At 43.5% G+C, this 22,000-nt stretch overlaps 1 protein-coding gene across 1 annotated transcript in view; it reads right to left on the bottom strand.

Moving 5' to 3' along the window:
• LOC311112730 (kelch domain-containing protein 3-like) overlaps positions 1–22,000 on the bottom strand; it is a 124,671-nt gene that overhangs the window by 88,451 nt on the left and 14,220 nt on the right. The window contains exons 3-5 of the mRNA XM_084155858.1: positions 15,935–16,111; positions 12,715–12,830; positions 12,521–12,592 (exon numbers count right to left, since the gene is read on the bottom strand). Of these exons, the coding sequence (XP_084011984.1) occupies positions 12,521–12,592; positions 12,715–12,830; positions 15,935–16,111 (365 nt within the window). The remainder of the gene's footprint in view (positions 1–12,520; positions 12,593–12,714; positions 12,831–15,934; positions 16,112–22,000) is intronic.

Genomic DNA, 22,000 nt, shown 5'->3' with positions numbered 1-22,000 from the left:
TAGTTTTCACCCTGCCCCTACCCTGTAGTGATATAGTTTTCACCCTGCCCCTACCCTGTAGTGATATAGTTTTCACCCTGCCCCTACCCTGTAGTGATATAGTTTTCACCCTGCCCCTACCCTGTAGTGATAGTTTTCACCCTGCCCCTACCCTGTAGTGATATAGTTCTGCCCCTACCCTGTAGTGATATAGTTTTCACCCTGCCCCTACCCTGTAGTGATATAGTTTTCACCCTGCCCCTACCCTGTAGTGATATAGTTTTCACCCTGCCCCTACCCTGTAGTAATATAGTTTTCACCCTGCCCCTACCCTGTAGTGATATAGTTTTCACCATGCCCCTACCCTGTAGTGATATAGTTTTCACCCTGTCCCTACCCTGTAGTGATATAGTTTTCACCCTGCCCCTACCCTGTAGTGATATAGTTTTCACCCTGCCCCTACCCTGTAGTGATATAGTTTTCACCCTGTAGTGATATAGTTTTCACCCTGCCCCTACCCTGTAGTGATATAGTTCTCACCCTGCCCCTACCCTGTAGTGATATAGTTCTGCCCCTACCCTGTAATGATATAGTTTTCACCCTGTCCCTACCCTGTAGTGATATAGTTTTCACCCTGCCCCTACCCTGTAGTGATATAGTTTTCACCCTGTCCCTACCCTGTAGTGATATAGTTTTCACCCTGCCCCTACCCTGTAGTGATATAGTTTTCACCCTGCCCCTACCCTGTAGTGATATAGTTCTGCCAATACCCTGTAGTGATATAGTTTTCACCCTGCCCCTACCCTGTAGTGATATAGTTCTCACCCTGCACCTACCCTGTAGTGATATAGTTCTGCCCCTACCCTGTAATGATATAGTTTTCACCCTGCCCCTACCCTGTAGTGATATAGTTCTGCCCCTACCCTGTAGTGATATAGATCTGCCCCTACCCTGTAGTGATATAGTTTTCACCATGCCCCTACCCTGTAGTAATATAGTTTTCACCCTGCCCCTACCCTGTAGTGATATAGTTTTCACCCTGCCCCTACCCTGTAGTGATATAGTTTTCACCCTGCCCCTACCCTGTAGTGATATAGTTTTCACCCTGCCCCTACCCTGTAGTGATATAGTTCTACCACTACCCTGTAGTGATATAGTTCTCACCCTGTAGTGATATAGTTCTCACCCTGCCCCTACCCTGTAGTGATATAGTTTTCACCCTGCCCCTACCCTGTAGTGATATAGTTTTCACCCTGCCCCTACCCTGTAGTGATATAGTTTTCACCCTGCCCCTACCCTGTAGTGATATAGTTTTCACCCTGCCCCTACCCTGTAGTAATATAGTTTTCACCCTGCCCCTACCCTGTAGTGATATAGTTTTCACCCTGCCCCTACCCTGTAGTGATATAGTTTTCACCCTGTCCCTACCCTGTAGTGATATAGTTCTGCCCCTACCCTGTAGTAATATAGTTTTCACCCTGCCCCTACCCTGTAGTGATATAGTTTTCACCCTGCCCCTACCCTGTAGTGATATAGTTTTCACCCTGTCCCTACCCTGTAGTGATATAGTTTTCACCCTGCCCCTACCCTGTAGTGATATAGTTCTGCCCCTACCCTGTAGTGATATAGTTTTCACCCTGCCCCTACCCTGTAGTGATATAGTTTTCACCCTGCCCCTACCCTGTAGTGATATAGTTCTGCCCCTACCCTGTAGTGATATAGTTTTCACCCTGCCCCTACCCTGTAGTGATATAGTTTTCACCCTGCCCCTACCCTGTAGTGATATAGTTTTCACCCTGCCCCTACCCTGTAGTGATATAGTTTTCACCCTGCCCCTACCCTGTAGTGATATAGTTCTGCCCCTACCCTGTAGTGATATAGTTTTCACCCTGCCCCTACCCTGTAGTGATATAGTTTTCACCCTGCCCCTACCCTGTAGTGATATAGTTTTCACCCTGCCCCTACCCTGTAGTGATATAGTTTTCACCCTGCCCCTACCCTGTAGTGATATAGTTTTCACCCTGCCCCTACCCTGTAGTAATATAGTTTTCACCCTGCCCCTACCCTGTAGTGATATAGTTTTCACCCTGCCCCTACCCTGTAGTGATATAGTTTTCACCCTGTCACTACCCTGTAGTGATATAGTTTTCACCCTGCCCCTACCCTGTAGTGATATAGTTTTCACCCTGCCCCTACCCTGTAGTGATATAGTTTTCACCCTGTAGTGATATAGTTTTCACCCTGCCCCTACCCTGTAGTGATATAGTTCTCACCCTGCCCCTACCCTGTAGTGATATAGTTCTGCCCCTACCCTGTAATGATATAGTTTTCACCCTGTCCCTACCCTGTAGTGATATAGTTTTCACCCTGCCCCTACCCTGTAGTGATATAGTTTTCACCCTGTCCCTACCCTGTAGTGATATAGTTTTCACCCTGCCCCTACCCTGTAGTGATATAGTTTTCACCCTGCCCCTACCCTGTAGTGATATAGTTCTGCCAATACCCTGTAGTGATATAGTTTTCACCCTGCCCCTACCCTGTAGTGATATAGTTCTCACCCTGCACCTACCCTGTAGTGATATAGTTCTGCCCCTACCCTGTAATGATATAGTTTTCACCCTGCCCCTACCCTGTAGTGATATAGTTCTGCCCCTACCCTGTAGTGATATAGTTCTGCCCCTACCCTGTAGTGATATAGTTTTCACCATGCCCCTACCCTGTAGTAATATAGTTTTCACCCTGCCCCTACCCTGTAGTGATATAGTTTTCACCCTGCCCCTACCCTGTAGTGATATAGTTTTCACCCTGCCCCTACCCTGTAGTGATATAGTTTTCACCCTGCCCCTACCCTGTAGTGATATAGTTCTACCACTACCCTGTAGTGATATAGTTCTCACCCTGTAGTGATATAGTTCTCACCCTGCCCCTACCCTGTAGTGATATAGTTTTCACCCTGCCCCTACCCTGTAGTGATATAGTTTTCACCCTGCCCCTACCCTGTAGTGATATAGTTTTCACCCTGCCCCTACCCTGTAGTGATATAGTTTTCACCCTGCCCCTACCCTGTAGTAATATAGTTTTCACCCTGCCCCTACCCTGTAGTGATATAGTTTTCACCCTGCCCCTACCCTGTAGTGATATAGTTTTCACCCTGCCCCTACCCTGTAGTGATATAGTTCTGCCCCTACCCTGTAGTGATATAGTTTTCACCCTGTCCCTACCCTGTAGTGATAAGGTTTTCACCATGCCCCTACCCTGTAGTGATATAGTTCTGCCCATACCCTGTAGTGATATAGTTTTCACCCTGCCCCTACCGTGTAGTGATATAGATTTCACCCTGCCCCTACCCTGTAGTGATATAGTTTTCACCCCCTCCCCTACCCTGTAGTGATATAGTTTTCACCCTGCCCCTACCCTGTAGTGATATAGTTTTCACCCTGTCCCTACCCTGTAGTGATATAGTTCTGTCCCTACCCTGTAGTGATATAGTTTTCACCCTGCCCCTACCCTGTAGTGATATAGTTTTCACCCTGTCCCTACCCTGTAGTGATATAGTTTTCACCCTGCCCCTACCCTGTAGTGATATAGTTCTGCCCCTACCCTGTAGTGATATAGTTTTCACCCTGCCCCTACCCTGTAGTGATATAGTTTTCACCCTGCCCCTACCCTGTAGTGATATAGTTCTGCCCCTACCCTGTAGTGATATAGTTTTCACCCTGCCCCTACCCTGTAGTGATATAGTTTTCACCCTGCCCCTACCCTGTAGTGATATAGTTTTCACCCTGCCCCTACCCTGTAGTGATATAGTTTTCACCCTGCCCCTACCCTGTAGTGATATAGTTTTCACCCTGCCCCTACCCTGTAGTGATATAGTTTTCACCCTGCCCCTACCCTGTAGTGATAGTTTTCACCCTGCCCCTACCCTGTAGTGATATAGTTCTGCCCCTACCCTGTAGTGATATAGTTTTCACCCTGCCCCTACCCTGTAGTGATATAGTTTTCACCCTGCCCCTACCCTGTAGTGATATAGTTTTCACCCTGCCCCTACCCTGTAGTGATATAGTTTTCACCCTGCCCCTACCCTGTAGTGATATAGTTTTCACCCTGCCCCTACCCTGTAGTGATATAGTTTTCACCCTGCCCCTACCCTGTAGTGATATAGTTTTCACCATGCCCCTACCCTGTAGTGATATAGTTTTCACCCTGTCCCTACCCTGTAGTGATATAGTTTTCACCCTGCCTGTACCCTGTAGTGATATAGTTTTCACCCTGCCCCTACCCTGTAGTGATATAGTTTTCACCCTGTAGTGATATAGTTTTCACCCTGCCCCTACCCTGTAGTGATATAGTTTTCACCCTGTCCCTACCCTGTAGTGATATAGTTCTGTCCCTACCCTGTAGTGATATAGTTTTCACCCTGCCCCTACCCTGTAGTGATATAGTTTTCACCCTGTCCCTACCCTGTAGTGATATAGTTTTCACCCTGCCCCTACCCTGTAGTGATATAGTTCTGCCCCTACCCTGTAGTGATATAGTTTTCACCCTGCCCCTACCCTGTAGTGATATAGTTTTCACCCTGCCCCTACCCTGTAGTGATATAGTTCTGCCCCTACCCTGTAGTGATATAGTTTTCACCCTGCCCCTACCCTGTAGTGATATAGTTTTCACCCTGCCCCTACCCTGTAGTGATATAGTTTTCACCCTGCCCCTACCCTGTAGTGATATAGTTTTCACCCTGCCCCTACCCTGTAGTGATATAGTTTTCACCCTGCCCCTACCCTGTAGTGATATAGTTTTCACCCTGCCCCTACCCTGTAGTGATATAGTTCTGCCCCTACCCTGTAGTGATATAGTTTTCACCCTGCCCCTACCCTGTAGTGATATAGTTTTCACCCTGCCCCTACCCTGTAGTGATATAGTTTTCACCCTGCCCCTACCCTGTAGTGATATAGTTTTCACCCTGCCCCTACCCTGTAGTGATATAGTTTTCACCCTGCCCCTACCCTGTAGTAATATAGTTTTCACCCTGCCCCTACCCTGTAGTGATATAGTTTTCACCCTGCCCCTACCCTGTAGTGATATAGTTTTCACCCTGTCACTACCCTGTAGTGATATAGTTTTCACCCTGCCCCTACCCTGTAGTGATATAGTTTTCACCCTGCCCCTACCCTGTAGTGATATAGTTTTCACCCTGTAGTGATATAGTTTTCACCCTGCCCCTACCCTGTAGTGATATAGTTCTCACCCTGCCCCTACCCTGTAGTGATATAGTTCTGCCCCTACCCTGTAATGATATAGTTTTCACCCTGTCCCTACCCTGTAGTGATATAGTTTTCACCCTGCCCCTACCCTGTAGTGATATAGTTTTCACCCTGTCCCTACCCTGTAGTGATATAGTTTTCACCCTGCCCCTACCCTGTAGTGATATAGTTTTCACCCTGCCCCTACCCTGTAGTGATATAGTTCTGCCAATACCCTGTAGTGATATAGTTTTCACCCTGCCCCTACCCTGTAGTGATATAGTTCTCACCCTGCACCTACCCTGTAGTGATATAGTTCTGCCCCTACCCTGTAATGATATAGTTTTCACCCTGCCCCTACCCTGTAGTGATATAGTTCTGCCCCTACCCTGTAGTGATATAGTTCTGCCCCTACCCTGTAGTGATATAGTTTTCACCATGCCCCTACCCTGTAGTGATATAGTTCTGCCCCTACCCTGTAGTGATATAGTTCTGCCCCTACCCTGTAGTGATATAGTTTTCACCCTGCCCCTACCCTGTAGTGATATAGTTTTCACCCTGCCCCTACCCTGTAGTGATATAGTTTTCACCCTGCCCCTACCCTGTAGTGATATAGTTCTACCACTACCCTGTAGTGATATAGTTCTCACCCTGTAGTGATATAGTTCTCACCCTGCCCCTACCCTGTAGTGATATAGTTTTCACCCTGCCCCTACCCTGTAGTGATATAGTTTTCACCCTGCCCCTACCCTGTAGTGATATAGTTTTCACCCTGCCCCTACCCTGTAGTGATATAGTTTTCACCCTGCCCCTACCCTGTAGTAATATAGTTTTCACCCTGCCCCTACCCTGTAGTGATATAGTTTTCACCCTGCCCCTACCCTGTAGTGATATAGTTTTCACCCTGCCCCTACCCTGTAGTGATATAGTTTTCACCCTGTCCCTACCCTGTAGTAATATAGTTCTGCCCCTACCCTGTAGTGATATAGTTTTCACCATGCCCCTACCCTGTAGTGATATAGTTTTCACCCTTCCCCTACCCTGTAGTGATATAGTTTTCACCCTGCCCCTACCCTGTAGTGATATAGTTTTCACCCTGCCCCTACCCTGTAGTGATATAGTTCTGCCCCTACCCTGTAGTGATATAGTTTTCACCCTGCCCCTACCCTGTAGTGATATAGTTTTCACCCTGCCCCTACCCTGTAGTGATATAGTTTTCACCATGCCCCTACCCTGTAGTGATATAGTTTTCACCCTGCCCCTACCCTGTAGTGATATAGTTTTCACCCTGCCCCTACCCTGTAGTGATATAGTTCTGCCCCTACCCTGTAGTGATATAGTTTTCACCCTGTCCCTACCCTGTAGTAATATAGTTTTCACCCTGCCCCTACCCTGTAGTGATATAGTTTTCACCCTGCCCCTACCCTGTAGTGATATAGTTCTGCCCCTACCCTGTAGTGATATAGTTCTGCCCCTACCCTGTAGTGATATAGTTCTGCCCCTACCCTGTAGTGATATAGTTTTCACCCTGCCCCTACCCTGTAGTGATATAGTTCTGCCCCTACCCTGTAGTGATATAGTTCTGCCCCTACCCTGTAGTGATATAGTTTTCACCCTGCCCCTACCCTGTAGTGATATAGTTCTGCCCCTACCCTGTAGTAATATAGTTTTCACCATGCCCCTACCCTGTAGTGATATAGTTTTCACCCTGTCCCTACCCTGTAGTGATATAGTTTTCACCCTGCCCCTACCCTGTAGTGATATAGTTTTCACCATGCCCCTACCCTGTAGTGATATAGTTCTGCCCCTACCCTGTAGTGATATAGTTTTCACCCTGTCCCTACCCTGTAGTGATATAGTTTTCACCCTGTCCCTACCCTGTAGTGATATAGTTTTCACCATGCCCCTACCCTGTAGTGATATAGTTCTGCCCCTACCCTGTAGTAATATAGTTTTCACCATGCCCCTACCCTGTAGTGATATAGTTTTCACCCTGTCCCTACCCTGTAGTGATATAGTTTTCACCATGACCCTACCCTGTAGTGATATAGTTTTCACCCTGCCCCTACCCTGTAGTGATATAGTTTTCACCCTGTAGTGATATAGTTTTCACCCTGCCCCTACCCTGTAGTGATATAGTTCTGCCCCTACCCTGTAGTGATATAGTTCTCACCCTGCCCCTACCCTGTAGTGATATAGTTCTGCCCCTACCCTGTAGTGATATAGTTTTCACCCTGCTCCTACCCTGTAGTGATATAGTTTTCACCCTGCCCCTACCCTGTAGTGATATAGTTCTCACCCTGCCCCTACCCTGTAGTGATATAGTTTTCACCCTGCCCCTACCCTGTAGTGATATAGTTTTCACCCTGCCCCTACCCTGTAGTGATATAGTTTTCACCCTGCCCCTACCCTGTAGTGATATAGTTTTCACCCTGTCCCTACCCTGTAGTGATATAGTTTTCACCCTGCCCCTACCCTGTAGTGATATAGTTTTCACCCTGCCCCTACCCTGTAGTGATATAGTTTTCACCCTGTAGTGATATAGTTTTCACCCTGCCCCTACCCTGTAGTGATAGAGTTTTCACCCTGTCCCTACCCTGTAGTGATATAGTTCTGTCCCTACCCTGTAGTGATATAGTTTTCACCCTGCCCCTACCCTGTAGTGATATAGTTTTCACCCTGTCCCTACCCTGTAGTGATATAGTTTTCACCCTGCCCCTACCCTGTAGTGATATAGTTCTGCCCCTACCCTGTAGTGATATAGTTTTCACCCTGCCCCTACCCTGTAGTGATATAGTTTTCACCCTGCCCCTACCCTGTAGTGATATAGTTCTGCCCCTACCCTGTAGTGATATAGTTTTCACCCTGCCCCTACCCTGTAGTGATATAGTTTTCACCCTGCCCCTACCCTGTAGTGATATAGTTTTCACCCTGCCCCTACCCTGTAGTGATATAGTTTTCACCCTGCCCCTACCCTGTAGTGATATAGTTTTCACCCTGCCCCTACCCTGTAGTGATATAGTTTTCACCCTGCCCCTACCCTGTAGTGATATAGTTCTGCCCCTACCCTGTAGTGATATAGTTTTCACCCTGCCCCTACCCTGTAGTGATATAGTTTTCACCCTGCCCCTACCCTGTAGTGATATAGTTTTCACCCTGCCCCTACCCTGTAGTGATATAGTTTTCACCCTGCCCCTACCCTGTAGTGATATAGTTTTCACCCTGCCCCTACCCTGTAGTAATATAGTTTTCACCCTGCCCCTACCCTGTAGTGATATAGTTTTCACCCTGCCCCTACCCTGTAGTGATATAGTTTTCACCCTGTCACTACCCTGTAGTGATATAGTTTTCACCCTGCCCCTACCCTGTAGTGATATAGTTTTCACCCTGCCCCTACCCTGTAGTGATATAGTTTTCACCCTGTAGTGATATAGTTTTCACCCTGCCCCTACCCTGTAGTGATATAGTTCTCACCCTGCCCCTACCCTGTAGTGATATAGTTCTGCCCCTACCCTGTAATGATATAGTTTTCACCCTGTCCCTACCCTGTAGTGATATAGTTTTCACCCTGCCCCTACCCTGTAGTGATATAGTTTTCACCCTGTCCCTACCCTGTAGTGATATAGTTTTCACCCTGCCCCTACCCTGTAGTGATATAGTTTTCACCCTGCCCCTACCCTGTAGTGATATAGTTCTGCCAATACCCTGTAGTGATATAGTTTTCACCCTGCCCCTACCCTGTAGTGATATAGTTCTCACCCTGCACCTACCCTGTAGTGATATAGTTCTGCCCCTACCCTGTAATGATATAGTTTTCACCCTGCCCCTACCCTGTAGTGATATAGTTCTGCCCCTACCCTGTAGTGATATAGTTCTGCCCCTACCCTGTAGTGATATAGTTTTCACCATGCCCCTACCCTGTAGTGATATAGTTCTGCCCCTACCCTGTAGTGATATAGTTCTGCCCCTACCCTGTAGTGATATAGTTTTCACCCTGCCCCTACCCTGTAGTGATATAGTTTTCACCCTGCCCCTACCCTGTAGTGATATAGTTTTCACCCTGCCCCTACCCTGTAGTGATATAGTTCTACCACTACCCTGTAGTGATATAGTTCTCACCCTGTAGTGATATAGTTCTCACCCTGCCCCTACCCTGTAGTGATATAGTTTTCACCCTGCCCCTACCCTGTAGTGATATAGTTTTCACCCTGCCCCTACCCTGTAGTGATATAGTTTTCACCCTGCCCCTACCCTGTAGTGATATAGTTTTCACCCTGCCCCTACCCTGTAGTAATATAGTTTTCACCCTGCCCCTACCCTGTAGTGATATAGTTTTCACCCTGCCCCTACCCTGTAGTGATATAGTTTTCACCCTGTCCCTACCCTGTAGTGATATAGTTCTGCCCCTACCCTGTAGTAATATAGTTTTCACCCTGCCCCTACCCTGTAGTGATATAGTTTTCACCCTGCCCCTACCCTGTAGTGATATAGTTTTCACCCTGCCCCTACCCTGTAGTGATATAGTTTTCACCCTGTCCCTACCCTGTAGTAATATAGTTCTGCCCCTACCCTGTAGTGATATAGTTTTCACCATGCCCCTACCCTGTAGTGATATAGTTTTCACCCTTCCCCTACCCTGTAGTGATATAGTTTTCACCCTGCCCCTACCCTGTAGTGATATAGTTTTCACCCTGCCCCTACCCTGTAGTGATATAGTTCTGCCCCTACCCTGTAGTGATATAGTTTTCACCCTGCCCCTACCCTGTAGTGATATAGTTTTCACCCTGCCCCTACCCTGTAGTGATATAGTTTTCACCATGCCCCTACCCTGTAGTGATATAGTTTTCACCCTGCCCCTACCCTGTAGTGATATAGTTCTGCCCCTACCCTGTAGTGATATAGTTTTCACCCTGTCCCTACCCTGTAGTAATATAGTTTTCACCCTGCCCCTACCCTGTAGTGATATAGTTTTCACCCTGCCCCTACCCTGTAGTGATATAGTTCTGCCCCTACCCTGTAGTGATATAGTTCTGCCCCTACCCTGTAGTGATATAGTTCTGCCCCTACCCTGTAGTGATATAGTTTTCACCCTGCCCCTACCCTGTAGTGATATAGTTCTGCCCCTACCCTGTAGTGATATAGTTCTGCCCCTACCCTGTAGTGATATAGTTTTCACCCTGCCCCTACCCTGTAGTGATATAGTTCTGCCCCTACCCTGTAGTAATATAGTTTTCACCATGCCCCTACCCTGTAGTGATATAGTTTTCACCCTGTCCCTACCCTGTAGTGATATAGTTTTCACCCTGCCCCTACCCTGTAGTGATATAGTTTTCACCATGCCCCTACCCTGTAGTGATATAGTTCTCCCCCTACCCTGTAGTGATATAGTTTTCACCCTGTCCCTACCCTGTAGTGATATAGTTTTCACCCTGTCCCTACCCTGTAGTGATATAGTTTTCACCATGCCCCTACCCTGTAGTGATATAGTTCTGCCCCTACCCTGTAGTAATATAGTTTTCACCATGCCCCTACCCTGTAGTGATATAGTTTTCACCCTGTCCCTACCCTGTAGTGATATAGTTTTCACCATGACCCTACCCTGTAGTGATATAGTTTTCACCCTGCCCCTACCCTGTAGTGATATAGTTTTCACCCTGTAGTGATATAGTTTTCACCCTGCCCCTACCCTGTAGTGATATAGTTCTGCCCCTACCCTGTAGTGATATAGTTCTCACCCTGCCCCTACCCTGTAGTGATATAGTTCTGCCCCTACCCTGTAGTGATATAGTTTTCACCCTGCTCCTACCCTGTAGTGATATAGTTTTCACCCTGCCCCTACCCTGTAGTGATATAGTTCTCACCCTGCCCCTACCCTGTAGTGATATAGTTTTCACCCTGCCCCTACCCTGTAGTGATATAGTTTTCACCCTGCCCCTACCCTGTAGTGATATAGTTTTCACCCTGCCCCTACCCTGTAGTGATATAGTTTTCACCCTGTCCCTACCCTGTAGTGATATAGTTTTCACCCTGCCCCTACCCTGTAGTGATATAGTTTTCACCCTGCCCCTACCCTGTAGTGATATAGTTCTGCCCCTACCCTGTAGTGATATAGTTTTCACCCTGCCCCTACCCTGTAGTGATATAGTTTTCACCCTGCCCCTACCCTGTAGTGATATAGTTTTCACCCTGCCCCTACCCTGTAGTGATATAGTTCTGCCCCTACCCTGTAGTGATATAGTTTTCACCCTGCCCCTACCCTGTAGTGATATAGTTTTCACCATGCCCCTACCCTGTAGTGATATAGTTTTCACCATGCCCCTACCCTGTAGTGATATAGTTTTCACCATGCCCCTACCCTATATTGATATAGTTTTCACCCTGCCCCTACCCTGTAGTGATATAGTTCTGCCCCTACCCTGTAGTGATATAGTTCTGCCCCTACCCTGTAGTGATATAGTTTTCACCCTGCCCCTACCCTGTAGTGATATAGTTTTCACCCTGCCCCTACCCTGTAGTGATATAGTTTTCACCCTGCCCCTACCCTGTAGTGATATAGTTTTCACCCTGCCCCTACCCTGTAGTGATATAGTTCTGCCCCTACCCTGTAGTGATATAGTTCTGCCCCTACCCTGTAGTGATATAGTTCTGCCCCTACCCTGTAGTGATATAGTTTTCACCCTGTCCCTACCCTGTAGTGATATAGTTTTCACCCTGCCCCTACCCTGTAGTTATATAGTTCTTCCCCTACCCTGTAGTGATATAGTTTTCACCCTGCCCCTACCCTGTAGTGATATAGTTTTCACCCTGCCCCTACCCTGTAGTGATATAGTTCTGCCCCTACCCTGTAGTGATATAGTTTTCACCCTGCCCCTACCCTGTAGTGATATAGTTCTGCCCCTACCCAGTAATGATATAGTTTTCACCCTGCCCCTACCCTGTAGTGATATAGTTTTCACCCTGTCCCTACCCTGTAGTGATATAGTTTTCACCCTGTCCCTACCCTGTAGTGATATAGTTTTCACCCTGCCCCTACCCTGTAGTGATATAGTTTTCACCCTGCCCCTACCCTGTAGTGATACAGTTTTCACCCTGCAAGGTATGGGCAGGGTAACAGTATTATAATGCGGTGTATAATCCTCTCCCAGGCTTTTAGTGCTTGGCTGAATGGGCAGGGTAACTCCCAGTGGATGTTCAAGGGCCGTTCTGTTATGTCCACTCAATAAAACCACCGCACTACACTGGACTAGTAATGCCAACCCCCAGCAAGTGAAATGGTCAGAGGTTAGGGTTAGGTAACTCACTCTTGCGTTGACTAGTGACCAGGCCATCGTGGTGGTGTCCAGCTTATGAATGTCATTGGAGAAGCAGTCAGCCTGGAAGAGAGGAGAGAACAGGGGAATGTCATGGTAACACCATACAAACAGAGGACACCAATGAGAGCATCCCCAGGACACATTGGTCAGGGTTATAGAGGTCAGGGGTCAAGGACTCTTACCAGCTGCTCGTATCCTCCAAAGATGTACATGGCCTTCCCAAGGATGCAGGCTGAGTGGCCGTCTCTCGCCCCCGGAACCGTCCCAGAGATCTTAGGGGTGAACCACCGGTGGTTGTCTGGGGACCAAACATGCATGTTAACCTAAAGACGTGTTAACATAAACACGTGTTAACCTAAAGACGTAAAGACGAGTTAACCTAAAGACGTGTTAACCTAAAGACCTAAAGACGAGTTAACCTAAAGACGAGTTAACCTAAAGACGAGTTAACCTAAAGACGAGTTAACCTAAAGACGAGTTAACCTAAAGACGAGTTAACCTAAAGACCTAAATACGAGTTAACCTAAAGACGAGTTAACCTAAAGACGTAAAGATATGTTAACATAACGAAGAGCTAACCTAAAGACGTGTTAACCTAAAGACGAGTTAACCTAAAGACGTGTTAACCTAAAGACGTGTTAACCTAAAGACATGTTAACCTAAAAACGTAAAGACGAGCTAACCTAAAGACGTGTTAACCTAAAGACGAGTTAACCTAAAGAAGTGTTAACCTAAAGACTTGTTAACCTAAAGACGTGTTAACTTAAAGACGTGTTAACATAAAGACGTGTTAACCTAAAGACCTAAAGACGAGTTAACATAAAGACGTGTTAACCTAAAGACGTGTTAACCTAAAGACGTGTTAACCTAAAGACGTGTTAACCTAAAGACGTGTTAACCTAAAGACGAGTTAACCTAAAGACCTAAATACGAGTTAACCTAAAGACGAGTTAACCTAAAGACGTAAAGATGTGTTAACATAATGACGAGCTAACCTAAAGACGTGTTAACCTAAAGACGAGTTAACCTAAAGACGTGTTAACGTAAAGACGTGTTAACCTAAAGACGAGTTAACCTAAAGACCTAAATACGAGTTAACCTAAAGACGAGTTAACCTAAAGACGTAAAGATGTGTTAACATAATGACGAGCTAACCTAAAGACGTGTTAACCTAAAGACGAGTTAACCTAAAGACGTGTTAACGTAAAGACGTGTTAAAGTAAAGACGTGTTAACCTAAAAACGTAAAGACGTGTTAACATAAAGACGTGTTAACCGAGTGACGTGTTAACATAAAGACGTGTTAACATAAAGACGTGTTAACCTAAAGACGTGTTAACCTAAAGATGTGTTAACATAAAGACGTGTTAACTTAAAGACGTGTTAACCTAAAGACGTGTTAACCTAAAGACGTGTTAACCTAAAGACGTGTTAAAGTAAAGACGTGTTAACCTAAAAACGTAAAGACGTGTTAACATAAAGACGTGTTAACCGAGTGACGTGTTAACATAAAGACGTGTTAACCTAAAGACGTGTTAACCTAAAGACGTGTTAACCTAAAGACGAGTTAACCTAAAGACGTGTTAACCTAAAGACGTGTTAACCTAAAGACGTGTTAACATAAAGACGTGTTAACCTAAAAACGTAAAGACGTGTTAACATAAAGACGTGTTAACCGAAAGACGTGTTAACATAAAGACGTGTTAACCTAAAAACGTAAAGACGTGTTAACATAAAGACGTGTTAACCTAAAAACATGTTAACATAAAGACGTGTTAACCTAAAAACGTAAAGACGTGTTAACATAAAGACGTGTTAACCTAAAGACGTGTTAACCTAAAGACGTGTTAACATAAAGACGTGTTAACATAAAGACGTGTTAACCTAAAGACGTGTTAACCTAAAGACGTGTTAACCTAAAGACGTGTTAACATAAAGACGTGTTAACTTAAAGACGTGTTAACATAAAGACGTGTTAACCTAAAGACGTGTTAACATAAAGACGTGTTAACCTAAAGACGTGTTAACATAAAGACGTGTTAACTTAAAGACGTGTTAACATAAAGACGTGTTAACCTAAAGACGTGTTAACCTAAAGACGTGTTAACCTAAAGACGTGTTAACATAAAGACGTGTTAACTTAAAGACGTGTTAACATAAAGACGTGTTAACCTAAAGACGTGTTAACCTAAAGACGTGTTAACATAAAGACGTGTTAACATAAAGACGTGTTAACTTAAAGACGTGTTAACATAAAGACGTGTTAACCTAAAGACGTGTTAACATAAAGACGTGTTAACATAAAGACGTGTTAACATAAAGACGTGTTAACTTAAAGACGTGTTAACATAAAGACGTGTTAACATAAAGACGTGTTAACATAAAGACGTGTTAACCTAAAGACGTGTTAACATAAAGACGTGTTAACATAAAGACGTGTTAACATAAAGACGTGTTAACCTAAAGACGTGTTAACATAAAGACGTGTTAACCTAAAGACGTGTTAACCTAAAGACGTGTTAACATAAAGACGTGTTAACCTAAAGACGTGTTAACCTAAAGACGTGTTAACCTAAAGACGTGTTAACATAAAGACGTGTTAACATAAAGACGTGTTAACCTAAAGACGTGTTAACATAAAGACGTGTTAACCTAAAGACGTGTTAACCTAAAGACGTGTTAACATAAAGACGTGTTAACCTAAAGACGTGTTAACCTAAAGACGTGTTAACATAAAGACGTGTTAACATAAAGACGTGTTAACATAAAGACGTGTTAACCTAAAGACGTGTTAACATAAAGACGTGTTAACTTAAAGACGTGTTAACATAAAGACGTGTTAACCTAAAGACGTGTTAACATAAAGACGTGTTAACATAAAGACGTGTTAACATAAAGACGTGTTAACATAAAGACGTGTTAACCTAAAGACGTGTTAACATAAAGACGTGTTAACCTAAAGACGTGTTAACCTAAAGACGTGTTAACCTAAAGACGTGTTAACCTAAAGACGTGTTAACATAAAGACGTGTTAACTTAAAGACGTGTTAACCTAAAGACGTGTTAACCTAAAGACGTGTTAACCTAAAGACGTGTTAACATAAAGACGTGTTAACCTAAAGACGTGTTAACCTAAAGACATGTTAACCTAAAGACGTGTTAACATAAAGACGTGTTAACTTAAAGACGTGTTAACATAAAGACGTGTTAACCTAAAGACGTGTTAACATAAAGACGTGTTAACATAAAGACACTGTTCTAGAGGCTGCAGCTGTGGATCCACAAAGAGGAAACATCTAACCAGGCAGGTGTTGGAGCTAGTTCTCCTTTCATCAATCCAACAATGAGTGTATCTCCACTTCTAAAACAAACTGACATACACCAAACCATTAGGTGTACTTACTGACGTGGAAGGCATAGAGGACGTTGCAGGCCCCCTCAGTGTCGTTACGACCCCCCCAGATGTAGATGGTATCTTCCAGCAGCACAGCTGTGTGACCATAGCGCATATAGGGAACCTCCCTGGCATGCTCCCTACCACCTGTCCTCACTGGGGGCAACTTCATCCACCGAAGAGAAACTAGTGAGAGAGAGGACACAGACAGAGACAGTCGTATTACAACAGAGAGAGAGAGACAGTCGTATTACGACAGAGAGAGAGAAACAGTCGTATTACGACAGAGAGAGAGAGAGACAGTCGTATTACGACAGAGAGAGAGAGACAGTCGTATTACGACAGAGAGAGAGAGACAGTCGTATTACGATAGAGAGAGAGAGACAGTCGTATTACGACAGAGAGAGAGAGACAGTCGTATTACGACAGAGAGAGAGAGACAGTCGTATTACGACAGAGAGAGAGAGACAGTCGTATTACGACAGAGAGAGAGAGACAGTCGTATTACGACAGAGAGAGAGAGACAGTCGTATTACGACAGAGAGAGAGAGACAGTCGTATTACGACAGAGAGAGAGAGACAGTCGTATTACGATAGAGAGAGCGAGACAGTCGTATTACGACAGAGAGAGAGAGACACAGTCGTAGTGAAACAGGTTGAGAGCTTCAAGTTCCTTGGTGTCCACATCACCAACAAACTATCATGGTCCAAACACACCAAGACAGTCGTGAAGAGGGCACAACAAAGCCTATTCCCCCTCAGGAGACTGAACATATTTGGCATGGGTCCTCAGATCCTCAAAAAGTTAAACAGCTGCACCATCGAGAGCATCCTGACTGGTTACATCACCACCTGGTATGGCAACTGCTCAGCCTCCGACCGCAAGGCACTACAGAGGGTAGTGCGTACGCCCAGTACATCACTGGGGCCAAGCTTCCTGCCATCCAGGAACTCTATACCAGGCGGTGTCAGAGGAAGGCCCTAGAAATTGTCAAAGACTCCAGCCACCCTAGTCATAGACTATTCTCTCTGCTACCGCACGGCAAGCGGTACCGGAGCGCCAAGTCTAGGTCCAAAAGGCTTCTCAACAGCTTCTACCCCAAGCCATAAGACTCCTAAACAGCTAATCATGGCTACCCAGACTATTTGCACTGCCCCACCACCCCCACCCCATCTTTTTACGCTGCTGGTACTCTGTTAATTATTTATGCATAGTCAATTTAACTCTACCCACATGTACATATTACCTCAACTAGCCGGTGCCCCCGCACATTGACTCTGCACCGGTACCCCCCTGTATATATAGCCTCCCTATTGTTATTTTATTTTACTTCTGCTCTTTTTTTCTCAACACTTTTTTGTTGTTGTTTTATTTTACTTTTTTATTAAGAAATAAATGCATTGTTGGTTAAGGGCTGTAAGTAAGCATTTCACGGTAATGTGAAATACAGCTGTTGTATTCGGCGCATATGGCAAACAGAATTTTATTTGATTTGATTACCACAGAGAGAGAGAGACAGTCATATTACGACAGAGAGAAAGACATTTCTACAGAGAGACACTGGTATTTCTACAGAGAGACAATCGTATTTATGCAGAGGAAATAGAGACACTAGTATTTCTACAGAGAGATACTAGTATTTCTACAGAGAGATACTAGTATTACTACAGAGACACTAGTATTACTACAGAGAGACAATAGTATTACTACAGATACACTAGTATTACTACAGAGAGACACTAGTATTACTACAGAGGACATAGAAACACTAGTATTACTACAAAGAGACACATATTGCTACAGTGGATAGAGACACTAGTATTACTACAGAGAGACACTAGTATTACTACAGAGACACTAGTATTACTACAGAGACACTAGTATTACTACAGATACACTAGTATTACTACAGAGACACTATTATTACTACAGAGAGACACTATTATTACTACAGAGAGACACTAGTATTACTACAGAGAGACACTAGTATTACTACAGAGACACTAGAAGAACTAAAGAGAGACACTAGTATTTCCACAGAGAGACACTAGTATTTCTACAGAGAGACAATAGTATTACTACAGAGACACTAGAAGAACTACAGAGAGACACTAGTATTTCCACAGAGAGACACTAGTATTTCTACAGAGAGATACTAGTATTACTACAGAGACACTAGTATTACTACAGAGACACTAGTATTACTACAGAGAGACACTAGTATTTCTACAGAGAGACACTAGTATTACTACAGAGAGACACTAGTATTACTACAGAGAGACACTATTATTACTACAGAGAGACACTAGTATTACTACAGAGAGACACTAGTATTACTACAGAGAGACACTAGTATTTCCACAGAGAGACACTAGTATTACTACAGAGAGACACTAGTATTTCCACAGAGAGACACTAGTATTACTATAGAGACACTAGTATTACTACAGAGAGACACTAGTATTACTACAGAGACACTCGTATTACTACAGAGACACTCGTATTACTACAGAGAGACACTAGTATTACTACAGAGAGACACTAGTATTACTACAGAGAGACACTAGTATTACTAAAGACGACATATTAGTGTCTATTACTACAGAGAGACAAGTATTACTACAGTGGACATAGAGACACTAGTATTTATACAAAGAGATACTAGTATTTCTACAGAGAGATACTAGTATTACTACAGAGACACTAGTATTACTACAGAGAGACAATAGTATTACTACAGAGAGACACTAGTATTACTACAAAGAGATACTAGTATTACTACAGAGGACAGAGACACTAGAATTACTACAGAGACACTAGTATTACTACAGAGAGATACTAGTATTACTACAGAGTGACACTAGTATTACTACAGAGAGATACTAGTATTACTACAGAGAGATACTAGTATTACTACAGAGAAACTAGTATTACTACAGAGAGACACTAGTATTACTACAGAGAGACACTAGTATTACTACAGAGAGATACTAGTATTACTACAGAGAGATACTAGTATTGCGACAGTGGACATAGACACTAGTATTTCCACAGAGAGACAATAGTATTACTACAGAGACACTAGTATTACTACAGAGAGACACTAGTATTACTACAGAGACACTAGTATTACTACAGAGACACTAGTATTACTACAGAGAGACACTAGTATTTCCACAGAGACACTAGTATTACTACTGAGACACTAGTATTACTACAGAGACACTAGTATTACTACAGAGACACTAGTATTACTACAGAGACACTAGTATTACTACAGAGAGACACTAGTATTTCCACAGAGACACTAGTATTACTACAGAGAGACACTAGTATTACTACAGAGAGACACTAGTATTACTATAGAGAGACACTAGTATTACTACAGAGACACTAGTATTACTACAGAGAGACACTAGTATTTCCACAGAGACACTAGTATTACTACAGAGACACTAGTATTACTACAGAGAGACACTAGTATTACTATAGAGAGACACTAGTATTACTACAGAGAGACACTAGTATTACTACAGAGACACTAGTATTACTACAGAGACACTAGTATTACTACAGAGACACTAGTATTACTACAGAGAGATACTAGTATTACTACAGAGAGATAATAGTATTACTACAGAGAGACACTAGTATTACTACAGAGAGACACTAGTATTACTACAGAGACACTAGTATTACTACAGAGGACATAGAGACACTAGTATTACTACAGAGGACAGAGGGACACTAGTACTACTACAGAGGACAGAGAGACACTAGTATTACTACAGAGGACAGAGACACTAGTATTACTACAGAGGACATAGAGACACTAGTATTACTACAGAGGACATAGAGACACTAGTATTACTACAGAGGACAGAGAGACACTAGTATTACTACAGAGGACAGAGAGACACTAGTATTACTACAGAGGACATAGACACTAGTATTACAACAGATAACATAGACACTAGTATTACTACAGAAGACATAGAGACACTAGCATTACTAAAGAGGACCGAGAGACACTAGTATTACTACAGAGGACATAGAGACACTAGTATTACTACAGAGAGACACTAGTATTACTACAGAGAGACACTAGTATTACTACAGAGAGACACTAGTATTACTACAGAGAGACACTAGTATTACTACAGAGAGACACTAGTATTACTACAGAGACACTAGTATTACTACAGAGACACTAGTATTACTACAGAGACACTAGTATTACTACAGAGACACTAGTATTACTACAGAGGACATAGAGACACTAGTTTTACTACAGAGAGACACTAGTATTACTACAGAGAGACACTAGTATTACTACAGAGAGACACTAGTATTACTACAGAGAGACACTAGTATTACTACAGAGAGACACTAGTATTACTACAGAGAGACACTAGCATTACTAAAGAGGACATAGAGACACTAGTATTACTACAGAGAGACACTAGTATTACTACAGAGAGACACTAGTATTACTACAGAGAGACACTAGTATTACTACAGAGAGACACTAGTATTACTACAGAGAGACACTAGTATTACTACAGAGACACTAGTATTACTACAGAGACACTAGTATTACTACAGAGACACTAGTATTACTACAGAGAGACACTAGTATTACTACAGAGGACATAGAGACACTAGTATTACTACAGAGAGACACTAGTATTACTACAGAGAGACACTAGTATTACTACAGAGGACAGAGAGACACTAGTATTACAACAGAGACACTAGTATTACTACAGAGAGACACTAGTATTACTACAGAGAGACACTAGTATTACTACAGAGAGACACTAGTATTACTACAGAGACACACTAGTATTACTACAGAGGACAGAGAGACAGTATTACTACAGAGAGACACTAGTATTACTACAGAGACACTATTATTACTACAGATTGTTAGATTAATTAGTATTTTAAGAATAATGACTAAAGGATTTCACCCCAAATTCAGTATAAATGTGTGAACGGTGTTAAGAGTTATAATGTAGTGTCAACCCACTAACAGAGGGGGGCGGGACTAAACATTCCAGGGTGAAGGGGACTGAGAAAACGGGTTAAAAAAAGCCTCCTAAAGGTGGGTGGAGCAAAGTGCCTTTGTGTGTAAAGGAGTATAAAACAGGAGGGTATGGGTTTTGGGCGCCAGAGCTCTCCATGAATAAACATACAGATCATTCTTGCTGGTTGTGGACCTTGAATCATTTATGATTAAAACCAGAGCCTTACAACCCCTGGTAATGATTCAAGCTTAGGTTGAATTAGAGATAGAAATTCTCATGACAGAGATACACTAGTATTACTACAGAGACACTAGTATTACTACACAGAGACACTAGTATTACTACAGAGAGACACTAGTATTACTACAGAGAGACACTAGTATTACTACAGAGAGACACTAGTATTACTACAGAGAGACACTAGTATTACTACAGAGAGACACTAGTATTACTACAGACACTAGTATTACTACAGAGAGACACTAGTATTACTACAGAGACACTAGTATTACATGGATAAGGACATTGACATTGCTAATTACAACATGTTAAGATGTGACAGGCAGAGAAAAGGTGGAGGGGTGGTGATGTATGTGGTATCCACTTTGTGTTCTTATACCCCAGAAATGTGAAATCCTGGTATTAGATGTGACCATGAGCCAAAACGTGCATGTATTTGTTGCTGGAGTGTATAGGCCTCCTGCTGCTTTAGTTGATACGACTAGTATCATAGCTGAGCATTCAAACCCTTTTCTATCATCTGAACTGGTGGTCTTAGGTGACTTCAACCTGGACTGGCTGACACCTATCTCAGATCACTTTAAGAACATTTGTCTTGATCTTAATCTAACCCAGCTAATCACAAAACCCACCCGGTTAAATGTGAAACATCTAGATAGATCCTCATTACCGTATTGGTCCGAATATAAGACGGCCTTTTTTCCCCTCGAAATAGGTCCAAAAAAGTCGGGTCGTCTTATATTCGGGGTCTAGTATTCAGAGCGCAGTTTCTCTTCTTCGGCGCTCCCTTTAAATGTCAATACA

The sequence above is a fragment of the Coregonus lavaretus genome (assembly GCF_964263955.1).
Source record: "Coregonus lavaretus genome assembly, chromosome: 1".
In the NCBI taxonomy this organism is placed as follows: domain Eukaryota; kingdom Metazoa; phylum Chordata; class Actinopteri; order Salmoniformes; family Salmonidae; genus Coregonus; species Coregonus lavaretus.
This window is presented reverse-complemented; position numbering and strand designations above follow the sequence as displayed.